We start from the raw sequence: 24,570 nt of genomic DNA, 5'->3' as shown, positions 1-24,570 counted from the left end.
CGAAAGCCATAAAAATGAAATAAAAAACATACACCATAGCAGCATAACACCTAGAATGGGCAAGAACAAGAGTCAAGAAGACCACACAACTTAATTTGACGAAAATTAACATGATAATGATGAAACAAACAACTCCATATTCGAACTTAAATGAAGTCTTGATGACCTACATCCAACACCAGGCTCTGATATAAAATCGAAAATTAATAATAGGTCATCATTGTCAAAAAAGATCTGATTAAGTTTGTAGCTAAAATATGCAAAACATCCTATGAAAGTAGAATATTATGCCAATGGTGGCTCAGCTCTCAGTTTGCTCCCTCAGCCTCCTAATAGTACTCCTCACTGTCACAGCGCTAGCAGTGCTGTTCAATAACAAACGCAGCAACTAGTTAGTTACACGGAATTCCAAAGAAAAAGAAATTAAAGTGCGAATAGGGAGTATATGGATCTTTACTTCAAAGTATAAGCACCGCCTGCTTTGACTTTGCCACAATCCTTGCATCCCCAGATTCCCACAGCCTTTCTCTTCACTGCATACTGTAGCAGCAAAGTTTATTAGAACAAATGCGTGCAACTAAGATAGATAAGAGCACAAACAAAAACATAAAAACAACAATGAAACCTCAGGAGCTAAAGGATCAAACAGATAATCAGAAGCATCCTACCTTTCCACAGAACTCGCAGAAGTACTTGCTGTGTTGACTGACCTCCATCTTCTTAATTTGCTTCCTCAAACTGGCACCATAACGGGTACCTTCATTAAGGGGCAAATCAAGGAATCAGAAACTTCTGACTTTAAAAAGCCAAAATTCTATTTTAATTTAGTTACATTGATTAAAAACTTCAGAAACTTCAAGAAAAAGTTACATCAATTAAAAACTTGGATCAATATGGACACAAATTAGAAAGGTCATTTCCAAGATGCTTTTATGGTTACTGATCATTTATGCACTATGGATACAATCTACTTAGAAACTCTCTCTATGCGAAAATAACAAGGTAAGGATTTATTAAATTAAGTGGCACCTACCATATTTTCCAACAATTCCAGCCTTCTTCGTTCTCTTTGTCTGCATCATCAGCAAAAGAATGGAGTTAATGAATTGCAACAAGAAACAACATAAAAAAACTAACACATAGTCACAATGCCCACTGACCCAACTCCCCATTTAATTCTCCAGAAAAACACATTAAGAGACAATAACTAAACCAATCTAATCTCTTTTCAACCACACTAGCCTTTAGATGCAAAATAATAATAATAATAATAATAAAGATCAGAACAAACAACTGAAATTGAGATTAAGCAATAGTTATGGCTAATCCACAAACTTTATTACCCAAATTTTTTGTGATAAGATTGTTTGACTTCCTATGTCATTTCCTTTTGCTTCTTCGTTGCATAAGAAATGAAATTTCGAAGTAAAATCATGATACCACAGCTGAACCCTTCAACGACCAACAACATAACAAAAACATAATCTTCTATTTAGTTATAAAAAAGGGTTTATATAAAATTTTCTTCCTGTTTAGCTAACCAACTACTTTAACAGAAACAATTTTTGCAAGAAGAAAAAATAATTTTCCCAGGAAACAAACAAATCTATAAAAATACGCAAATGTCAAATGAAAAGTGCGTTCCCAGAAAGAATGAAGAGAGTACCATTGCAGTAACGGTCGGAGGATCTCTGTATGGTCTCGGAAGAGGGAGAGCGGCCCTTTGAGAGAAAGATACAAAGACGAATTAGGGTTTTCTTGTTCGGTTTTTATAGAAACTTGAAAATCAACGGGTCAAGACAATCGGGTCTAGATCCAATCCAATCTAGACCCAATAAAAATCATGGCAGGGGCCCAATCTTTACACAAGAATATCGGGCAAATTTGATGGTTAGCCCATTTATCATTATTACTCCATCAGACGGAAAGGATTATCTGATCATCCGCTAACAACCGTTTTTCTGAATACACCGGAAGAGAACCCATGAATGGTGGGCCCCCACTTCTGAGTCCCTAATTTCCGGATTTAAACAGCCTAAATTAGCGGATATTTTTTAAACCTTCACCCTCCGAGCCAAAAGCCCTCCCAAAACCGAAGCCACATCACATCGCCAACCAACAGAAAAAAAAAATTCTAAAAAGGAAATAAAAATAAAAATAAAAATAAAAACCGAAATTGTCTGTAAATCACGAGAAGACATTGACTTGTCTGATAAGCTCTTTCCAGATCGGGAGGCACCATTATCAAACGTTAAAAGAACCTCCCCTTTCTGTCTTCGCCAATCCATTCCAGAAATAAAAAAGGGCTCCACATTGTACGGAATTGGATTTCAAATGGCGTAATTTCTTTCTTTCCTTTTCATTTGATCCGCATTTGAAATCCGTTTTGAGATCTCACGCATTTCTTTGGGAAAGTTCGAGAGTTGTTTTGCTTTTTGGATCGGGAATTCAAGATTCGCCTCTTGTTTTCTTTTGGAGGAGAATTTAAGAGTCATTGGCTCCGCATTGTTCCTATTTGGATTTCTATTTGAAGATTCGATTTTCAGTTCTTGTAAATCGTACGGATCTAATCCGGTCCGGATTTTGAATCTTCTGTTATGGTGTTTTGGCGATCGTGTCTTTGAATCGTCATTCCTGTCAATAAACAGCTAAAAAAAATCAAATTTCTCCTTTATTTATTCTCTGGGAATTCATTTAATGCGTGAAGACTGAACTAAAGACAGAAGATAGCTGGTTACATTGAAGGTTGAAAGATGGATCCTTTGGCTGCGGTCAGCGAAGAGCTAGCTGAGATCGACGGACAAATCGCCGACATTTTTCGAGCTTTATCGTAAGAATTTAAATTCTTATCCTTTATTTTTTTTGTTGTTTATGTAATGTAGATTCCAATCAGATTGTTCTTATATGTATTACTTTCCGTTATTTCTTTGTGTTAAAAAACTGAATTTTTTTCTCATAAATGTAATTTTTGTAATAATTTATGACACTATTCGAAGTAGCTTGAGCTTAGGATACTTTTTTCATAGTGATTACGAGATTTTTCTACATTTCTTTTAAAATGTTGCTGGGTTTTCTTTGCAGAAATGGATTCCAGAAACTGGAGAAGGTTAAGGATGTTAATAGGCAGAGTAGGCAATTGGAAGAGCTTACTGACAAGATGCGGGAGTGTAAAAGGTATTTCCAGATTGATCCTTCCTTGAAAGTTATCCTTTTGTTTTCCTTACTTTGAATGAATGGGAATTAGAATGCTTTGGTCATTCATTTTAAAATGAAAAAAATCTGAAGTAGAGCACCCGTATGTTCTTATGTTGATCTCTTCACTAAGAATTGACGTTCTAAGACATTGTGCTTGGTACTCTGCTATGCTGTTGCTGGTAAGTTGTTATTGAAAATTGTTTTTCCATTGGACTGAATCAAAATAGTATCTACTTATCCTTTTCAGGCTCATCAAAGAGTTTGATAGAGAAGTGAAGGAAATGGAGAGTAGAATTGATCCAAACACCAACAGAATGCTGAATGAAAAGAAGCAGTCAATGGTGCCTTATAACTTTTAAGTTTTATTTGATTTTTTATGTTCTCTTAGTCAGATGCTCTATCTTGTTGTTTGAGTATCTTGTGTTCAAACTTGTCTCAATCTTATGTGATTCTCATGCAGATCAAGGAGTTGAATTCATATGTTGCACTTAAAAAGCAGTAAGTTTATCTCCATTAGAAGTTATCCATTTTGCTGAATTGTGGCATGAAGAGATTGCTGCATGCATGTTCATGCTCTTACTAGTTATGAATAATTTCTAATCCATATGTATTTTCAAGGTTACATGCCCCTGCCTCGATCCCCCTCCCAATTCTCTCTTCTTTTCCTTTTAACCTTCTCTTTTGGTCATCCTTGTGATCTGGTGCCTGTAAACTAAAGTTATCATATATTGAAAATTGGTAATTTGTTAAGGAAATTACTATAAATATCATGCAATAATAATTTATCTTGGTATCAATAAGCACTAGTTATATGTTAAAGTTCTGTTTCATTATATTGATGTATAATTTGGCTTGGTTTGACATTGTTGTTGTTTTGTTACAGACATCAAAGCAATCTTGAGAACAACAAACGAGTTGATCTCTTTGATGGGCCTAACGAAGGTTTTGGAGAAGAAAATGTCTTGCTAGCTTCATGTAAGTACATCAACTTTTCTGATTTTATCTGACTTGTTTATGTGGAAGTTCAAGTTGAATTTTTGTGTATAAATAGTGACATAGGTAGACATCACTCTTCCCTAATCAGTGTTCTCTTCTGACATTGACAATATACACATATGCACAAACTCACTTGCACAAAATATTGTCTCTTTTAATTTTCTTTTTACTCTTAAGTGTGGCCATAACAATTTTGAATTTCTCATGTATTTTAGAGTGATTATCTAGTGGTAGTTAGTTGTAAGATGTGAAACTAGTTTGTGCTGTTCCATTGCTAGAATATATGTTGTTAAACACACTCAGTCTGAGAAGGATTAGAGGCTTGACAAAGAAACCCCTGATCACTTGATTTGACATTATCTTGCACCTTAGAAATAAAGTGAACCTGTTTGTTATTGTACTTTTAAGTCAATCAACTCTGCATATTGGTTCTGACTCCTTCACATTAATTGTTGGATGATGTTGGCATGTTGCTTGGAAATAAGGTGTAGGTGTCATATTTTGCTTCAATTTTAAACTGTTTCTGAAACAGAGCCTGTATGTTCTGCAGCTATGACAAATCAACAGCTAATGGATAGGGGAAACCAGATGATGGATGAAACTGATCAAGCCATTGACAGGGCCAAGAAGGTTGGTTAATGGTTATGCTGCATCAGATTTTGTAACATATCCTGCATCTTCCTCTATTGAGAAATAATTGGTTGTATTGAGAGCTTCGGTTCTTCAACTTTTTCTTTTTTATTAAATCTTAAAACAAACAAAAGGCAATGGGATGTACTACCTCTTAGCTCAATCCCTTCTGCCCCATCTGCCCCACCCCCCCCCCCCCCCCCCCCCCGGTGTTAATAACTCTCCCTAATTTCTAGGGCTGTTTGTAAAAGGAAGACTAACTTTTGCCTGTCCCTTGTTTATAATAGGTTGTTCAAGACACAGTTGATGTTGGAACAGAGACTGCTGCAGCTCTCAAGGCTCAGGTACATAAATTAAAAACATTAAGAATTATCAATATCATTCGTTTTGCTATATCTCAGGTTCAATTAACTGCTTTACTCGTTGGTTATATTAACCTTTAGAGATTCTATAGTGATATTCAAACTAAAATATGTTATTTGTGTCCTATTTAGACTGAACAAATGGGCAGGATAGTTAATGAGCTGGATTCTATCCATTTCTCAATCAAGAAAGCTTCTAAGTTGGTCAAAGAAATTGGTAGGCAGGTCAATCTCTGAAACATTCACTTGCTTTCATTCATATGCTCTGTCTAGTATTAAATTTTATTTACTAATTTTATTTTCCCTTTTGGTACATAGGTTGCTACTGATAAGTGCATAATGGCATTGTTGTTTCTTATCGTCGCTGGTGTCATAGCCATCATAATCGTGAAGGTACTCTATGTTTCAACCTCTCCGCCATTGAGCTAACATCTTACTGTGGATTTTGTGTAACTGGCTGAATAGAAGCAGTTTCTCCAAGTACCATAGTGCAATGTAGAGAGCTGCCTGTTTTAATGTGTCTTTTCTCTCTTTACATGGTGTATATACTTGTCCTCAAGTATTGGGTTTTCCTCTTTCAGCTTGTGAATCCAAACAACAAGGACATCCGGGATATTCCAGGATTAGCACCACCTGCAATGAACCGGCGGTTACTCTGGACTCCTAATCGAAGACTTTAGAATGAACGACCTGATGATGTTGTCAGGATTGTTTGCAGCCACATTTGATTTGAAGAATCATCATAGAGCTATATCCCTGGTGGCTACCATCGTTGAAGAACTGATATGGTTGTGGAGTTGATTTAATTTTATGATAGTTTTGGTGAATTGGTAAAAGAGTTTGGCAGGATTTCCCATGTGCTAGCGGCACTGTCAATGTTATGATTCATTGAATAGCATTAGCGTGACGAGATCTGTATGACTACATCATTCTTCCCTGACCAAAGAATTTGTCCCTATATATAGACGAGAGGGAAGGTAATGAATTTGAGAGTGTATTGGTTCATTTCATACCCTGTATAATATAATACTTGCATAATTCTTTGCTTCATTTACTCCATAATTTGTTCTGAATATTCGAAGTACTGTTTTATTTCAACAATTGAGTTTGAGTTTTGACGATCTTCTGAGCTTAGACATATCAAAACCATGTCCTAATTCAGGCCTCTGCTTTTTCTTCTGAGCTTTGTAAATATTCAAGTCATGGAAATTGTTTTCATGGCTAATATTTGCAACGCTAGGGAGTATGTCGACTCATAATAGTTTCATTAAAAGTTGAAGCAATTTGGTTTCGGTCATGAACGGATTCACAGGTGATGGAAGTCCTCAGCATTTATTGAAAAATTACATTTATTACAACTGAATAAAAGAGTAAATTACATAACACTCTTTGGGTTTGATCATAATTCACTTGGCTTAACACGTAGGCAGCCGTCATACTCTCTCTCTCTCTCTCTCCTTCGATTGTTGGTCGCCGCAATAACTCTCTTGCTACTAAGAGGTTGTGCGGTTGAGATTCCTGCTGCTATGTCTTTTTTTTAGTGGAACATGGCATTCATTCTTTAAACAAACTGAGATGAACAATTGGATAAAATGATACGCCTTTAATGGGTTTTATTTCTAGGATTGAAATTGATAATCTGATAATCGAATTTAGCTTGGTTTGATTTTGGGTATGGGCTTCAAAGAAGAGAACCAAAGAGTTTGTCCAAGGAAATGAACGACAGAGAGGAGGGGAAAGAGATTGGCGGAAAAGCTATCAGTGGCCAACGAAAATCGAGAGGTGAGAAACATGGTGGTAGCCTGGTAATTGAATTACTATTTTTATTACTGTTTAACTAGAAATAAGTCATTAAGATTTCTTAATCCATTAATAATATTTTTTAATGCATTTACGGTCACCCCACTTGCAGTCTCATTAAGAAGGTTTATCCTCCCCACGTGAATGAATCCATGGTCAAATATGCTTTATGGAAACCGAGTTTTGAACATTGTATGATTGCCCCCACCACTCTCTTTTTCCTCAAATGCATTTTAATAAAGCCACCAAACTAGTTTTACGGCGCTTGTTTTCTAGCAAATTTCAGTTGCAAGATGAATTGAGTTTCACTTTGTCTGAAAGAAATCTTGCTTGTGAAAAGTTAAAACTTAAAAATGGGAGCTAGCTAGCTGGCATGAATTTTTACCCATTAGGATGCCAAATAAATTTACGTTAACTAATAAAATTAAAATATGAGTATTAATAAGGGGTTTAATTATGGGTTTTTTTTATATAAATACATATATTTAACAATAATCAGTCATCTACGTTAAAAGTAAATGATGAAATTATTTAAGTTTGAATTTACTCGTTTAATATAATTATATATTAGAAAAGACTATTAAAATTCAAGTCCTGCAATCAAGACAATAAAGCTTGATTTATTTCTAAATGGGTTTGAAAATTCAACTCTTAAGTTTCTAAGGATTGGCCATATATGCAATATTTTTCTTTTTTGTTGCTTTTTGAATTTCCATTTTGCCAATGAGATGAATAAGTAAAACTTTATATTTTTCTTACCATACGTTTTAGATGGAAAACAACATTTGCCCCTTTGACCAAGGAATTACCCTTAATAGCTGGATCATAAATGTCTCCTCCATGGAACATAGCCATCATTAATAGTGTTCGGAATGTGTCAAATCAATTCTAAAAATTCTAACAAACAGAAACACAAAGGTATTTATTATTATTGTTATTATTATTATTTGATATGTTTATCATTATTATTATCAAATAACACAAAGTCGGTCAATATTCTAACTCAATCGAATTTTTTCGCTAATCAAAGTTAAAAATGTATGTAAACGCATAATTTAAAGCATAAATCACAATCTTTTACTGTAAAGAGGTTATTGGAGAGAGAAAATATATGTAGCACTAGGTGTCAAGCAAATATTATTATAATACTTGATTTTTCGGATCGGTTGACTTTGATTTTAGTTTCAAATTGGTTTGGTTTTTCCAACAAAGGTGGGGAGAAAAATAGTTTGAATTCTTGAGTTTTCAAAAGGTGGGGTTCGGTGGTTAACTTAACTTTTGGGGTTAGATAGCATAATCGTGGCTATTTGACAAAAGTGTTAGGCACGATGCATGCAAATTACTCTACCGTTAATGGTAAGGAAATTTCAAGAGAGAAAATGTATTAGAAAATAATAATAATAATAATGTGAAATTAAAATAAAAATTTAAAGTGGAAGTAGAGATAATGGGAACTGGTCGTTTGTGTTTCAATTTTTGTTGTTTTTGGTAGTATTAACTTCCTAATATGGGTTTAGACATTTAATGTTATATGGGATTTATGTTACAGATCATTACTTTCTCTTTAAATTGTTAACTTGATGCGATGTGCAATATTCCTACTTTGAGTTTACTCTAATATTATTTGTCATGAGTTTATATTTTTAATTAAAAAACATACTTATTAGATAGAAGAAATATCTCATTTATAAGTTTAAGATATACTTGTCACAATGTTATTATCATTTTTTCAAAGAGCTAATTTAATAACATGTGTAACACTTATGTTTATAAATACTTCAAGATCTTCCTACTTGCCCAGTAGAGGATTAGAGCACCCCAATCTATGAGTTCCTCTAAAAAATTAGACGTGACACTTATACTAACCTTGGTGGGACGTATAATTCCTAATTTTGCATGTGAATCATTCATGTTTTACAAAAATTCGTTTGGCCGGTGGTAGAGATTGTGTGTTTCTTTGAATGTTTTTTTCTTTCCTTATTGCATGTTCTTTTGTTCTCTTAATAATAAAGTACTAGAAATGTGTCGATAAATTATATAATATTTGAAGTTCATTATGTTCATACATTGTCACACTATGGTTAGTTAAGAAAGCATGACTCTAAAATTATAAACAGAATTTGAATTTTGATTCCATTCGAATTTGGACATGCCACTAATTGCAATGATAACAATATAATAACTAAAAAAATTAAATATAAAGTGAAATGTGTGACATCGCATTTACATATAAAAATAAAATAAAAGAAGAGAAAAACCCACCAAACATTCATGTTCTGGCTTTGTTAATGCCACCAGTGACTAGATCATAATGCAAACAAATATCAAAACGATCAAGACTTTTCATTCTTGGCATTTGACCTATTTCATTGCTATCATGTGCGCGTGTTAAGGTTTTAAAGTTTGAAAGAATTGGTTGCTGGGCGAGGGAGACAGCGCGACTGCCCATGTCAAGGGGAAACGAACGCGTCAAAGTTAAAAGCACCATTTAGTTTGCTTTTTTCCGCGCATGTGTCTCTCTTACGTGTAATACTTTACAATAGTTTTCATTTAATGGAAATTTCCTAGTCGGACTAAAACTTAATATTATCAATTGTAATAAAATTATTAGGAGATCCATCATTTATAAACTGTAAAGTCCATATAATTAATTAGTTATAATATAATAATCGAAAATGATATGGTTTTTAAATTAATTTTAATATATATTCGAAAAAGATTGAAGTCTATTAAGTCATTTTTACCAAAAAAAAAAAACACCAAACGACTCTAAATTTCTTCAATGAGACAAAGACCAACAATTAGTAGACTATAATTGATCATCAAATACAGATTAAAATTTAGAAGCAAATAGTAAAAGGTAAAATTAAAAGATAAATAATAAAAGCTTCTCTTTCCATTATATTTTTCCTTTTTCTTAATTACACTAGTGTCCTAATTATTTGACGCACTAAATAGTTTTGTTCCCTTATTTTACAACGGACTACCCAATTGAGGCTCCGAACCCAAAATTCTTGATAGCACTGACACCTGTGACCTGACCCATGGCCACGATTAAAATATTATAAATCACCCACAGCACTTGCCAAGGCAGTAAAGGTCAAAGAGTTGAAGAAATTAAAGGTTTGTCTACAAAGAAATTGTGAGCATGGGCAGCATGTGGACTAAAGAAATTAACTGGTCTTAAGATGTCAAGTCATACGACCTCATCCTTGAGGAGTCCAGATTAATTAATTTGTTTTTGTTGCTTAAAATTTGAGAATGCTGCTGTTTCGACATTGGACAAATTTCTCTTGTACATTTACCTCTCCCAGTGCTTCATTCTTTTATGAATACTTTAATCTTTAGTTGGATTCCCCTTGGAATAGTTTATTAATCCGATAGTGAAATATGTGAATGACATATTTAATAAGTAAGAAATAATTAATCTTTCACTTAATAAAGAATAAAAGTATTCGTTAATTTTAAAATATTTAAATTTGAAATCGATTAACATTTAATTATTTATACTCTACTTAATTCAAATTTAAAAATTAATATTTAATAGTTGAACTTGATTATTAATACTCACAAAAAATTCAAATTTGAAACAAAAAAAATAAATTTATAATTATTTTTATGGTATATTATTAATAAAATTAAATGAATAAATTTAAATTAAATCATTAAAAATAAATTAATGTTTAAAACTATATTTTAAATAATTAATAAATTGGAGTTAGTGTTATATTAATTAAAAATAATCTATAAATATATACAAAACAAAAATTTAATATTAAAAATTATTATTCATAATTGAGTTTAAATAATAAATACCTTAAAATCATTAATTGAACGTGTATAACTAGTAATTTTATACTAACCGATTATAAAATATCGTTATCTTATTTAATCTTGTCAAACATTAAGATTTACCCTATTATAAAAAAAAAAATTAATTGCTACACTAGGTCGCAATTTATAAAAAGGAAATTGTAATATTACATGAACGAACTTAATAAAGAAGGTGACGTCAGCGTGTTGAATCTAAAGTTGACGCCACGTTGCTGAAAAGACTGCATAATCTGATCCTCGACCCCTAGGCCGAACCGCAGAAGTGAAATGGGAACTTCGATGAAGGGTCTGTTGTTTTGGCTGTTCCTGTTCTGTTCAAATGACAACAAACGTAAACCATTTGCCTTTTTGTACCTGTGTGCGTAGGACTTTTGCAGACTTGCAGTGCTTCTTTTAATAGAAAAAAAGAAAACAAACGACAATTAGAAGAGGTCAACAGTCATAGCCTACGAAGCACGGGGTCCATGGGAAAGTTAGAAACCAGAGATAACGCGGTATGACGTTAATTTTTTTGGTTACTTACTACTACGATTCATTGTTCATTTGCAAAAATGTCAATGTGAACGGAGAAACATAGCCCAGGGAAAAGAAGATTTGATGGAACTTCTGCATCTTTCTTGCTTGGTCTTTCTATGTTGCCTGCGGGCTGCAGTCATGTTCAGTCTCTTCTCTGTCCTGTCCTTTGCATTGCCTTGATTTCATCGTTTTATACACGCTATTTTTTTTTCTCCTTTTAAGTTCTATCCTTCCTGTAAAGGAGGTGCCAGGTGTATGTTTGTAATCTTGATTGTACAATATTTTCCAAACATTGATCTGTGTTTGCTTTACTGTTTCTTATTTGGGTTTTCGCTTCTTCTACCCTTGTTGGAAAAATTCAATCTCTTTAGCTTCACGCCTGCTTCCTCTTGGCTACTTAGCTAGGCTCGTTTTTTGTTCACATTATCTGTAGAATTGTCGTCTTGTTTTATTTCTTTTTCCCTGTTTGCTTCATGTCTTATATATTTTGGCTTTTCTTCTTCATTTTTCCTCTGCTTGGCTCCTAGACTTTTCTGGGTCCATTTTCTTTCTCTTTTTCCCTATCAGGGTTCAATTTTCCTTGGTCTTGTTCAAAACCCAGTTTTCTTCTTATCTTTTTTATCTATCTTTTGAGGATTAAGTTAAACGTGAGGAAGAGGTCGCAGTTTGATACAACAATTTTAAGGATAACTGGAAGAGTTTTGTTTTTTTGTAATTAAGCTTAGAAATGAAGTGTTTTTCGATCTTCAAGGACAAATCAAAGAGCAAGAAAAGAAAATCAAGCTCTACCCCTGAACTGAGGAACCAAAGTAAATCGGATAATTCAGCACTGACTCGGACATCAAGATCTTTGCCATCTCCAAGGAGCATACCAGAGTTGTACAAAGAAAATGAGCATAATTTGAGGGTCTTCTCTTTTCAAGAGTTGAGGGATGCGACAAATGGCTTCAATAGGATGTTAAAGATTGGAGAGGGTGGTTTTGGGAGTGTTTATAAAGGAACAATTAAGCCTCTCGATGGTCGAGGTGAACCTATAGTTGTTGCTATAAAGAAGCTCAACGCGCACAGTTTACAGGTACTTCCTGCAAACTTTTTCTTTCCTTAAATTTGCTTTTTAACGCATAATCTACTAGTGTTCTTGCAGTATCTTTTCAATATAACATCCTGCACTTTTTCTGGTCTTTCTATTCACGATAGCTGAAAAGGATTTTCATTTTAATTTTGCAACAAAATGTGATGAAATGGTACACTCCGCACCCTTAGATTTAGTGAATATTGATGAATTGCTGTAAGGCTGATTCCTAGAATGATTGGATAGTGATGGTGCCAAAATTGAGATTTGGGTTAATTTTCTTAGTAGTCATACAAAATTTAGGAATCTATATGGTGGATATGGTGTTGGCTAATTGAGAATTCAATGTCGTAGATCAGATTCACTGTTTAGAATCTTGTAAGGATCCAAAAGATTTTGATATAAGATAACAGTCTGCTATTCTTGCTTTGGACCATGAGGTTCCTGTGTCTGTCTCGTCGCTCTCCATATCACTTACATTTCTAATGTAGTATGATGGATTCTTTCCTTTTAGCTTATCACTTTAAGGAGAAATGGTCCTGGATGATTGAAGAGTTGGGCCCAAGTATGGCTACACTAGTAACTCTTACTTGAATAGTGTCTGCTAAAACATAGAAAGGGTTTGCTATAAGTTTCAGGTTTATGATGCATAGTATTACAGAAATTTTCCATCTATCTTTAGTAGAAAGCTGATGAGAAATTAGATAAGAAGCAAAACCCTAGGGGTTTACACGCATTACTTCCAAAATTGAAATCAAAATGTTGTTGTTAATAGAAAATTGGATGAACAGACCCTTCTAAAATTTCGTCATTGTAGTGATATAGCAGTCTCCAAAATGGAAGCAGAGACATCTTTCTTTTTTCCCCTCTAAACTATCTACTTTATATCTCTGCTACTTGTAACTCGTTCATCCGCAAAGCAGAAGCAGTCGCATTTTCTTAAATTTCATATGATCATTTGTGCTGAAAGGAAGAATTGTAGTACATTCTTATCTGCAGTAATGTCCTTGATTTAGCTGGATTGTGTTCACACTGCTTTCAAAGTAGCTTGCTACATGATTTTTTGCCTTTAAAATAGATGCATGTCTTTGAAGCTTCAAGTTGGCTGATTATCCTCAATTCTCATATTATTGTTGTCACCTTTTTTTTTTTTTTTTGAAAGATGAATATTATTGTTGTCACTTACTAGTACAAATTATAGTTTCTTCTTTTTGCTTGCTAAAATCTTTGCACTTTATTTGAAGAACTAGTTTCTGTTTCTTATTATATTTTTGCTAAACTCATGTAGGGTCATAAGGAATGGCTTGCGGAGGTTCAGTTTCTTGGTGTCGTTAATCATCCCAACCTAGTAAAACTTATTGGATATTGTTCTGTAGATGGCGAAAGAGGGATCCAGAGACTGCTGGTGTATGAATTCATGCCTAACCGGAGCTTAGAACATCATCTTTTTAGCACAACATCCACTTTACCTTGGAAAACAAGATTAGAGATTATGCTTGGTGCAGCAGAAGGACTCGCTTACCTACACGAAGGATTGGAAGTCAAGGTACAATCTTCTTGTGTTCAGATGACTTGAGCAAAACCACCATAAATTATCACATTAAGACTTGCTTGCTAGGATAGAGAAAAAAGTAAGAAGTTGGAAAGAGGTGGGTGGAAAAGGGGGGAGAAAAGGTAGGAAGAAGGAAAGGGTGGCCATAAAAGGGAAGACTGAAGAGAAAATAGTTTCTTCCACTGAAACTATAGGCCAATTAGCCATTTTCTCTATAGGCCCCAAAAGCCAAAATTTCCGAATTGGAAAGTTTAGGGGAGAGAGAATTCAAGTTACTTTCAGGATTTAATGCTGGGATTGCCTTCTACTTCAGTACCTGTTACAAGTAATGCAGTTAATTACCTATCGGATAAAATAAAGCAAAAAACTTCATTCAGTGCATTCTTATAATGGATTGACATTGGTTATTTCTTCATATACTTGAAGACCATACTCTTATCTGCCTTGTGTTCTTTGAACAGGTGATATATCGAGATTTCAAATCCTCAAATGTGCTATTGGATGAAAATTTTAAGCCAAAGCTCTCAGACTTTGGGCTTGCAAGGGAAGGGCCAACTGGCGATCGTACTCATGTATCCACAGCGGTAAGTAGATGTTGGTTATTTAAGTACTGTACTTCATGACTTCTGACTAAATTTGATGTTTGTTCACTGCATTCTTGTTGGTTGGCTCAACCTTCCACTATCTGCTGACCCTCAACATCTTTAGTGTGCAGTACAAGCACTAGTTTAGCTCTTTTAGCTGCTTAGCACATTAGGCACTCAATATCTTTAGGATACCAAATGGATCTACTTCCACAAATTTTTCCCTCTCGGGAAAGGAGGCACAGTTTTCTAGATTTACATGATAGGCTTCTTTGTGTTAGGAAAGATTTGGATGAATGAGTCTGATTCCAGCTTTGTATGTTTACTCTTGTATTCATGAGTCAGAGTTGCATTGTGAATATTTATGAGAAGCATGACTCATTCCCGAACATGAACTTTGTTAAATTAAGGTGGTTGACAGTATCATTTCTTTTCATCTTGTTAAAGGTGGTTGGAACCTATGGATATGCTGCCCCAGAATATGTTGAAACAGGCCATCTCACAATCCAAAGTGACATATGGACTTTTGGGGTGGTACTTTATGAGGTCCTCACAGGGAGGCGAACAGTGGAAAGAAACCGCCCAACATTGGAGCAGAAGCTTCTAGACTGGGTGAAACAATTTCCTCCTGATAGTAAACGATTCAGCATGATAATAGACCCTCGACTTAGAAACAATTATTCTCCCAGTGCAGCTCGAAAAGTTGGCAAGTTGGCTGATAGCTGCCTAAACAAAAATGCCAAGGAAAGACCAACAATGAGCCAGGTGGTAGAGAGCTTGAAGCAAGCAATACAAGACTCAGACGAGGGAAGCTCTTCGGTCAGCAAGTCACCTCTTACATCTTCATCTAGAAACGGTGGGCGAAGATCAGAAAAGGTTGGTACAGGACATTCGTGATCTTTAGAAGAGCCAACCCTGGAACCTTTTATCAGTGACTCTTAGCTGTTTTTTGCTTTTCCTTTGACAGGTTTGAACTATGAATGCCTGGATTGTAAATGAAAATGGGATACTCCTATTTTCGTTGGTGTGTGGAGCTAAGTTATATCCAAAGGTGAGAGGTGATGGATCCCCTGAGGAATTGTGATGTAGTGTTCCATTCAACTCAACTCTGCAAGACCTTGGTCTATGCATACATTTTTTAACTACCATATTATACCATTCATGGATGGAAGAGGCAACGAGTGACTAAAAAGGCGAGATTAGTAGAAATGCTTGTAAATTACAGTAGCCATTGTAAGTTCTTTTGCATTAAATTGCTATATAAATTTCATTGTTAATGAAAAAGTTGAAGTATTTTTTATGTATGTACAATTGGGTTTAGGGTACCGGCTACACAATAATATTCAAGAATTAATATAATCATGTTTTCTATAACGGCTATTTTAAGAGTGATACTTGAAACATACCTAAATTCGGAACAAGTATTATTAATTTTGCTCAAATCGTTTCAAATCTAAATATAAAATGTCTGAACTCTATATTATTGAATTGATGATTACGAATACTCATATAAAATCAATCAATTAACTTTTTTAATATATTTTTTGTTCTTTTGAAAGAAAAATAAATGGGGTGTTTTGAAGGTAATTGATTTGCTAATATTTTTGACTCCATACATAAGAGGTCAAGCTAATTATGGTTTTAACCCATCAATATATATATTATTATTATAGACAATAAAAAGAATGCAACCACTTCATTACGGATCCTTTCGTAATAGTTATACCACCTGGGTCGAAATAGGCTAAAAACTTTGGTAAGGGACGAAACCTAATGGGCCTACGGCCTTTTATTATTTGGGCCAAAACCTGGGCTAACGTCAAAGTTTAATCCATGAGAATTACGAACATAAGTGAGCCCAGATACGGCCCATATGATTGATTAAAAGTCCAAATGCTTAAACCCTTAATTAAAACCCAAAATCACTCCGTTTCAGTTATCGGAAAAAGAACAAAGAAATGGGAAAAACGTTCACTCTCATTCAAACGGTTGCCACCGCCGCTGCCTTCTCCGCCGTTTCTTACTGGTGGCAATTCCTTTTTTTTTTTTAATTTTTATTTTATCCACTTTCCCAAGAATCTCTCCATCCGTCGACGTTTGATTTTTATTTTTTGTTTTTCAAATTTTTTTATTAGGTATGGATTCATGTTTGGCAGAGAGTCTGCTCGTAAAGAACTGGGCGACTTGATCGAAAGTCTTCGCCGTGATGATTCAAACTCCTCGTCTTCCTCACCATCTTCGCATTCTTGATCGGTATTTCCAGTTCTCCGACCTAGAGAATTTTCTTTCGAATATGATATGATTGATTGACAGCATAGAAAAACACCTGCATTGCTCTTTTTTTTTTTTTGGGTCTCATTTGCAAAGGTGGGGTTTGATTAGAGGAAAGTTGGCTTCTTCGGTGGGAAGGAGATTCCCACGTTTGGTATGCCACATTCACAGCAATGTGATTTTTCCACGGGATGTGGGAAAGTTATTGTCATTGGGGGCGGTTACTGTAGCTCTCTCACTTTCGTCATCTCTTTCTCTCAAAATTGAAACCCTCGCCGCACCGCGTTCCCCTTCTTTTCTACCGGGAATTTGGCAGGAGAAGCTCGTTGGAAACTCTAGTGTACTTTATAGCTGGAATATTCCATTTCTTATTGAAATTCAAGTAATCTGAGCCTATCTCTTTCTATGCATCTTAGTTTATAGATCCCTTGCTATCTCTGGATGTGATTTTTTGTTTTGTGGTATCTCTTCTTTTTCCCCTTTTTCTCTGTTTATGAGGGAAGTGAACACTGTTTTTGACTTTTCTGTTTTATATTTAAAATGGGTTGGATCTTTATTTAAATTGTCAAGCATTTTTTTGTTGTTTGAAATTTAGGAGAGCAAGTTGTTGGGGAAGACAAAACTTGATGCAGGATGCCTCTTTCGTTTTCCTTTTCCTATTGGTGCCTCTAGTTTTAGGGTGCTTTATGTGATAAAAATAATAAATTTTGTTTTGTTCAACTAAGGCTTTGGGGCTGAAATGAATGTTTAATCTGTCTCTTATTTAGTTCCCATCATGGAAGGATTCTCACAAGAGCAAATTGCCATGCTCACGACTGCTATAGCATTGGCTATAAGGATTCAGAATATGATGTTGATTATCACTTTTTGTGTTGCTTCTTATAATAAGAGATGCACCAAAATAGAAAGTGTAAAAGATCCAACTATAGTAATTATGAGAAACATCCCATTAAAAGAAAGGTGTCTGAATCTGATTCGACTTAAGCAGTTCATGAAGCTTTGAACAAAATTCTAGCTGAAGAAGATGAGGAAATGTTTAATGCAGAAGATCTGGGCAAAGTCAAAGTGGGTCACTTGGAGCCCAGATGGAAATAGAGAAACCTTCAATGGTGCAGCAACAAGAAATGAACTGCTTAGGGAGACATCCATTCTTCAAAGGAGGGTTAGAACTAGAAAATGTCAGGATGACCCATTCTTTAGCACAATACAGAAACTTGGTGAGATATGTGAGGATCTAAGTGTTGAGCTTGGTAGATTGATTAATAACTTTGTGTTCATGGCTGATGATGCAGTGCTGAAAGGGAAAGTGTATGATATCATACCTAAGATTGATGGACTTGGGGAGGAAGAAGTTGTAAAGGTTGGAGCTATTTTAAGCGCTGATACTGTGAAAACCAATTACCACTTTTTACTTCCCAGTAGGTGGATGCTACTAGGTGGATCCCAGCAGATATGTTTGGGTTTTAGAGATTGAGGCATGTATTAGTACTTTTGTATTAGCTATCAACTGTTAAAAGTTAGTACTTTAGGACTGATATTTTTAGAACTTTATGTCTTTGATGTTTTAGATGCTATTATTATGAGGCCAGTTTGGTACTGTAGTAATGTGACTTATTTGCTGTTTCCATAATTCTGAAGGACCTTCAATTTGTTCACTTCACATTTTGTCAAATTTGTTGATTGAGCTGAATGCTAATTAGGAACTTCTGATTTCATTTTTCTTTGTGCAACCACATGCACAAGGTGGCTTAATTTACATATTTTAACTCGAAATGTGTTAACCCATTCTTTTGCTTCTGTCTCATTTGAATATCTCGAACTTACTGCATCAGTTACATGGCAATTGCTGAATGTCTGATTAATGGTGTGTGGATTTTTTTTTCTTTTCAAATACTATCTTGATGAATGTCCAAATTATAAACTTTTCATCTGGATTGTGGCATATTCAGCTACATGGGAGCATCAAGTAAGCTGTGAGTGAATGATTTTCTTCCTCAAGGCTTGGAAATCGCCAAAACTTAAGGAGAGTCCGATTGATACTGAGAACATGGTTAGGAGTGCTCCCTTGGCCTGCACTGGCTGCGTGCTTCATGTCTTGTAGCTTTTTGTAGACAAGGTTTTTTAAAAACTCTGGGCCTATTGGGTTCACTGTATGAAAACTATCTTCTACGGGTGAAAGAATTGTTTGAAACTAACTAATTGAGGTGTATAATTTCAGACATAACACATCATAGAGCATCAATGCATGTGCAGAACCATCTTAAAACAATATAAAATCGTGTTGATACTTGGGGCCTTTGGCGGTTGCCATACTGGATATGTTGTTTAAAGCAGGGCGGGCTTCATGCCGTAACCAAAGTCTACAACTTTTTCTTCTATAAATAAATTGTTTTGAATTGCAAATAAATGATGCTTTTGTCAGGCATCATGATGTGATTTTGCTCTTATCGTGCTACAGGAAATGTAAAATGCATGTATTTTGCACATTCTGTTATGGTTTCATCAATTTTAAAAATATTTAAGATCGTGTTATTTATCCAAAAAGAAAGGAAATAAAAGAAGAAAAAAGGCCATGATTTATCATGTCTATGCTTTTCATGTTCCCCTCAATGTAGCAGTTCCACAATTTATTGTTGTTATCAAATGTCAGCCAAATTATTGGTGCTTTAAATTGAAGAATTCTTTATGTAGCCTTTGAATGTAGAAATTGGCTTTGAAATATACAAATATTGGAAATGTAATCAATAAACTAGAAATAACAACATTCATATATATATATATATATATTTGTTACAAAAATAAACATTCATAACAGTTTGAGAGCCCTTTTGCATTGATTACAATGATACACTGGAAAATTAATTGGACCGATTCAATCTTCAAAGTGTGACCAAAAAAATTGGAATAAAAAGAAAATGATCTTGGCCTAAGATTGAATGAAATTAATCTCCAAATATTTTGTGGAGATGCAATCTTTTTATTTTTGGTTTTACCCATCTGCTACTTTGGCATATGATATTTAAAATTATGGTGTATATGAACTATAGTCTTTTTGCTTTGTTTTTCTAGCTTATATTACACTAAAAACTATATACTGTTATCCAGGACTTTGTAGATAGTTTCTATACAGGAGCAGCCTCCTTCATTTTCTCGACATTCTTCTCTCTGATAAACCCAATGTAAAGGTTTGTCCCCCGGGAGTCGCACTCTGAAATTTTCCGACCTCCTTCTGACATGTTCTTCACAAATTCCACCAAGTGCCGCCAGTTGCCCCCTTCGAACAGCCTTTTGTTCATTCTTAGATATGTAAATGCACTCAATCCGTTGCCAGAATCTGATCTACTCGTTGCCAAAACTTGTGAATATGCACCGGCATCATACCTTTCCAGTGCATTTTCTCCAGCGAGTTCAACTCCGGCCGTCCTTGTTGCCATCTTTACTTGCCGAACCAATCCCTCCGGTGAGCAGTTTGCTTGATCAGGTTGTTCCCCGTCTCTCATTTCCATGCATGTGAAATTGAAAACAACTCCATGTTTACTCAACATTTGTGCTATTGGGAGGTAACCGTCTCGATGTCTAGTGTTGTAGTACCCTGCTGTCAGCTCTGCGGCGTGAGACCTTGTTCTGTAATGCCAGTGAATTCCGGCTATCTTACCAGACAGTATTGCACCGGTTCCGTGGAATATTCCTTTCGCTGCTGCAAGTATTCTATCTCCATGCTCCAGTAGCTTCCCAGAGTACCACTCCAGGAAGAACTGTCCATACTCTGTGTTCCATGTTCCATCCCTTCGGAAAAACCCAGTTTCTTCAGGAAATTGCTTGTAGTGGCCAGAATCATGTGGACCGCCTTTTCCCCAGTCTTTCTTCCCGATGGCTTCGGCCGCTGCTTCAAGCGAAGCTCTCATATACTGTTTCAACATTATAAGGCTTGTTTAGGAAACAAACATATGCAATTCCAGGAAACTTCCATATTATGTGCAATATTATGATTGCTTAAGACCCATAATTCCTTTCACTTTCCAAAAGATAAATAAAAAGAGAAACTTCATTTTGGTTGGTTATATTTACCTTGTCGTAGCACTGAAACTCTCCAATTCCAGGAAACTTCCATGTCCCATTGCTCTCTGGATAAGCTGGGTATCTCAGCTCCCCGCAAGGTCCCATCCCCACTTGAATTTCCTGAAACAGAAATTACAAAAAAGTAAAAATTGTCGCCACTTGAATAAAGAAATGAAGGTGCAAAAAACTAGATATTGATGTTTGATATTTAAAACATGATGGTAGGCGCCGGTGGTCCATCATTTGGATGGTATTTAGACTCTAATCCTAATGGATTGGTGGTATGATGCTGACACCTTTGTTTAGTTGACTTTCTGATTATCTTTCTTTTTTCCGCTTACCCTTTTTAGTATTTAATAGTAATGTTTTTTGTTCTATTTCTCCTTACATCCATTCATTTTGAGAAAAAAGATTATCCTGTTACTTGAACCATGATACAAGGATTACTCGTAATTTCTTTCTTCTGTCCTGATCCTGCAGAAGTGTGGGGGGTTAAACAATTTGGAGGAGAATTGAAGTTTCTGTTTATACTACTATTCTTCTATCCATTTGTTTACTAGTGCAAAATGATTTACCCTCTCGTTGATGTTAGACATTTTCAATTATAAGATACACTCAGATTTGAAAAAAAAAACAATTTTTTAAATAAAAAGAAAAAAGTACATAATAATTAGAATTAAATGAGCTAAAATATAAAATAAATTAAGATGAGCTTAAAATTAATTAAATTAATAATATATAATTAATATATTATAAAGACACTCAGCGAGTGTCACGTGTAAGTGATTAAATAATAAATTATATTTATTTTTAATTATCACATAAATATCTGTTGAAACAGACATTCAAATCTATTGGAAATAGACATAAACTCTCATCTGATTTTAAAATTTTAAAAGTTAACAATTTCTCGTTTCTTTGCTGATATTCTCTAAATTTCTTTGTATTATTTTGTCGAGGTTTACCCCTGCACTGCTTTTGCACAATAACGAATAAAACCTTTTAATTTAAAGATAGTGTATTTGACACCATTTAATTAAATTCCCGTTCTGTGTTTTAACATCCGAAAGTTGCCTTTGAGTTTTATAGATGCTTACCACAATAACTCGACCCAAGTAATCTCTGAACCTCTCGCGGAAGCTCCTCATGTAATCTGTGTAAGCCTGAATAGGTGTTCTTCCCCTGAGAACAGGGATCGAGTCACAGCCCAAGGAAATGTATTCAGGGTTCCTCCGCCCTGACCTCTCAGTGTAGACAAGGTCCGGGTTCTTGCTGATTTCTTCTAGCACCCATGGAGGTAGCGGAATGCTACAACATTTGAGGAGAAAAACTTGGGTTTATGTTACTAAAACCATATTGCATAATGAGAATTGAAATAATGCATATTCTTTGCCAGTAGAAGAAATAAATATGAAGACGTGAAAGCAATACCTGCAAGAGTCTCCAACATTCCCTCCGCACTGATGAAAAGACATAACCACTTGGAGCTTTAGACCATGCTTTTCGACCATTTGCACAAGCTCAGCATACCCTTCCCAGTTGTACTTTAAAGGTCCATCTTTCTCCACCAAACCCCACCAAGCATCCACCATGACTCCTTCCACGCCTGCGCTCTTTAACGCCATCAAACTGGCATTCATCGCCCGTTGCTTATTCAAGTTACCTCCTAGGGTGATTGTGTCAAGTGGCAACATCACAAAAACAGGCACCCTAGAGTCATTCTCATTATGAGAAATTGTTAGACCATGTAATTTCTCCCTATTCTCACTATTCCTCCCTTCCCCGATTGAGACTTTCCCATGCGATGAGAGCTGTGCATCCTGCATCGACATGGAATTCTTTGCTCGGAGACGGCATGAAGGCTTCGTTTGAGCAAAGCAAATGGTGCCTAAGAAGTCATCAGGAGTTTTGGTTAAGCTTTTGGTTTCTTTTAGATTAAAGAAAGAAGTAGAAGAGCGTAACGTTAAGGTCATGTTTCTGTTTGCTGGTTTGGGAAATGAAGAGGGGAGGGAACGAAGGATGTGGGAAGAAGTGAAATGGTTTGCATTCATTTATAAAAAGAAGCTTTGGGATAAACGTTTTGAAGGAGACAACGTTGGTGGGCTCTGCTTTAAAAGAGAAAAAGTGCAAAAGATCCAAACTAGTCAGCTCAACTTTTCAAGGTTGTGTCATCCAAACGCGGTTATTTCTTGTCCATTTTTAACAAACACTAAGATCCAAAAGGTATTCAGCTTTAACGGTCACCAATAATCACTTTTGAAATGGGAGAATCTCCTATAGTGTTGGTTCTTGACTATATGGGTATGTTTTTGCTCACCAACCATTTCTTTTGCAGCTTGGGAATGTATACATTTTGGTTTGTACTTTCTTGCAAACAAGTTGTTATAAGGATAAAAGAGGTTGCCATTGAAAATGTAAAAGCACCAGTCATTTGCCATACTCACAGAGTGAAATATCTTCACAAGAGATATTTTGTACTAACTGACATGTTAATTGCAGAAGTCATTGTCAAAAAAGAAGTTGTAATTCATACAGTGAAGTGAATTTTCTATATACTATCTTCACCTCAAAATATATATGGTCATGCAACATCATAATATCACACTCACTATGAGAATAAATTTGCTCATGACCTGTTCCTGGTGGTAGCTGCTGCAGGTGAAAGTAAGCTTACTGAAATTTGGCTAATATTTTCTGGGTTATATGATAACCCATGGTGGTACTACTTTGACATGATTCAGCAAACTCTACAGAGAGTTAGCCCCATCTTTGGTTTATGTTCTGTTCTGCACAATGAATTTCTGTGGCTGACAAGGTTCTCTCAGGATTTCAAGTTTTTTTTTTCTTGTTTGGCGTCGGTCGGTTTAGGATAAGAAAATTGGAGTCTGTTTTCAATTGCGAGAGCATGTGGCTGTAATTAAGTCTATGCTTCATTCTCTGTTGGACTTCTCTTTCCGTATGCATTGATCTATCTAAAGTTGGAACTGCTCCACTCATTTACCATATGATTATGCATGCTAATATACTTAATCGTTTACCTGACCAAACACCGTCTACTTCGTGCTGATAGGCTCAAAACTCCTCCACGTCATTCATGCGTAGGCTTAGCCATCTGCGATTTTCCTGTTCCCACCGTCAGTGTGGAAAACTGAAAAGCATATGACAGATGCCTTTGCAAGTAATACACAAGGAAAATCTTTCTGAGGGTATAGCTCTATGTAAATCCTAGTTTAAGGTAACTTGGTACACTCTTACGTTTTTTTTAATTAAAAAAATGATTAAATGTTTTTTAGATACAGTCGAGTAATTAATTTAATAATTAATACATTATCTTTTATAAAAAATATAATAAATAAAGTTCCAATTGTTCTTTTTTTTTATTCGATAAAAAAATTGTTATATAAATTTTTAATAGTCCAAGGCAAAAGCTTAGCATATGTTATCTTAAACAAATTAAGAAAATTTTGAGTTGATCCTATTATTGTATAGCATCCATGTGAGTGCATGTGCATGAAGAGTTGATTTGCCTAAGAAGGGCAAAAGAAGAAATATTCAAATTTGATAGGGAGAATTGAGCCAACCTGTCCTTGCTCAGTGGAAAATATAATTCCGAATCTGTTGTACCCCATGACATGGATGGTTTGGTCTTTATTCAGGTGAGGACTAGTGAGCTTAGCTGTTGGCAAGCCAATCACCTCT

At 35.1% G+C, this 24,570-nt stretch overlaps 5 protein-coding genes across 9 annotated transcripts; 3 read left to right on the top strand and 2 right to left on the bottom strand.

The window, feature by feature from the left end:
* On the bottom strand, positions 57 to 1,777 carry LOC18606129 (60S ribosomal protein L37a). 2 transcript variants are annotated; one of them, XM_007039576.2, is made up of 5 exons: positions 1,667 to 1,777; positions 1,034 to 1,073; positions 669 to 757; positions 458 to 540; positions 57 to 365 (listed from the first exon to the last, which is right to left on the bottom strand). In XM_007039576.2, exons 1-5 carry the CDS (start codon positions 1,667 to 1,669, stop codon positions 302 to 304), a joined length of 279 nt encoding a protein of 92 aa, XP_007039638.1. In that variant the 5' UTR covers positions 1,670 to 1,777; the 3' UTR covers positions 57 to 301. The 2 variants fall into 2 exon arrangements, with proteins under 2 accessions (XP_007039638.1, XP_017972743.1); XM_018117254.1 differs by lacking the exon at positions 1,667 to 1,777 and having other exon boundaries at positions 1,034 to 1,079.
* On the top strand, positions 2,165 to 6,242 carry LOC18606128 (novel plant SNARE 11). Of its 2 annotated transcripts, none has more exons than XR_001926986.1 (10): positions 2,165 to 2,830; positions 3,082 to 3,174; positions 3,443 to 3,536; positions 3,656 to 3,693; positions 4,079 to 4,170; positions 4,742 to 4,821; positions 5,109 to 5,165; positions 5,316 to 5,400; positions 5,502 to 5,576; positions 5,765 to 5,943. XR_001926986.1 is itself a non-coding variant. In XM_018117253.1 (10 exons), exons 1-10 carry the CDS (start codon positions 2,754 to 2,756, stop codon positions 5,861 to 5,863), a joined length of 798 nt encoding a protein of 265 aa, XP_017972742.1. In that variant the 5' UTR covers positions 2,170 to 2,753; the 3' UTR covers positions 5,864 to 6,242. The 2 variants fall into 2 exon arrangements, 1 of the variants encoding a protein (XP_017972742.1); XM_018117253.1 differs by having other exon boundaries at positions 2,170 to 2,830; positions 5,316 to 5,408; positions 5,765 to 6,242.
* LOC18606127 (probable receptor-like protein kinase At5g47070) lies at positions 11,250 to 15,861 on the top strand. The gene is made up of 5 exons (XM_007039573.2): positions 11,250 to 12,408; positions 13,694 to 13,951; positions 14,419 to 14,541; positions 14,989 to 15,417; positions 15,509 to 15,861. The coding sequence occupies exons 1-5, from the start codon at positions 12,061 to 12,063 to the stop codon at positions 15,512 to 15,514; spliced, it is 1,164 nt and encodes a 387-aa protein (XP_007039635.2). The 5' UTR covers positions 11,250 to 12,060; the 3' UTR covers positions 15,515 to 15,861.
* LOC18606126 lies at positions 16,459 to 19,054 on the top strand. Of its 3 annotated transcripts, none has more exons than XM_007039572.2 (3): positions 16,459 to 16,567; positions 16,677 to 16,794; positions 18,762 to 19,054. In XM_007039572.2, the coding sequence occupies exons 1-2, from the start codon at positions 16,500 to 16,502 to the stop codon at positions 16,789 to 16,791; spliced, it is 183 nt and encodes a 60-aa protein (XP_007039634.2). In that variant the 5' UTR covers positions 16,459 to 16,499; the 3' UTR covers positions 16,792 to 16,794; positions 18,762 to 19,054. The 3 variants fall into 3 exon arrangements, with proteins under 3 accessions (XP_007039634.2, XP_017972744.1, XP_017972745.1); XM_018117255.1 differs by lacking the exon at positions 18,762 to 19,054 and adding an exon at positions 17,580 to 18,467 and having other exon boundaries at positions 16,465 to 16,567; XM_018117256.1 differs by lacking the exon at positions 18,762 to 19,054 and adding an exon at positions 17,408 to 17,572 and having other exon boundaries at positions 16,465 to 16,567.
* LOC18606125 (beta-amylase 3, chloroplastic) lies at positions 19,612 to 22,945 on the bottom strand. The gene is made up of 4 exons (XM_018117250.1): positions 22,303 to 22,945; positions 21,969 to 22,179; positions 20,881 to 20,991; positions 19,612 to 20,720 (listed from the first exon to the last, which is right to left on the bottom strand). The coding sequence occupies exons 1-4, from the start codon at positions 22,920 to 22,922 to the stop codon at positions 19,935 to 19,937; spliced, it is 1,728 nt and encodes a 575-aa protein (XP_017972739.1). The 5' UTR covers positions 22,923 to 22,945; the 3' UTR covers positions 19,612 to 19,934.

The sequence above is a fragment of the Theobroma cacao genome, chromosome 3 (assembly GCF_000208745.1).
Source record: "Theobroma cacao cultivar B97-61/B2 chromosome 3, Criollo_cocoa_genome_V2, whole genome shotgun sequence".
In the NCBI taxonomy this organism is placed as follows: domain Eukaryota; kingdom Viridiplantae; phylum Streptophyta; class Magnoliopsida; order Malvales; family Malvaceae; genus Theobroma; species Theobroma cacao.
Note: the sequence above shows the minus strand (reverse complement) of the source record. Positions and strands in the feature narration are given on the sequence as shown.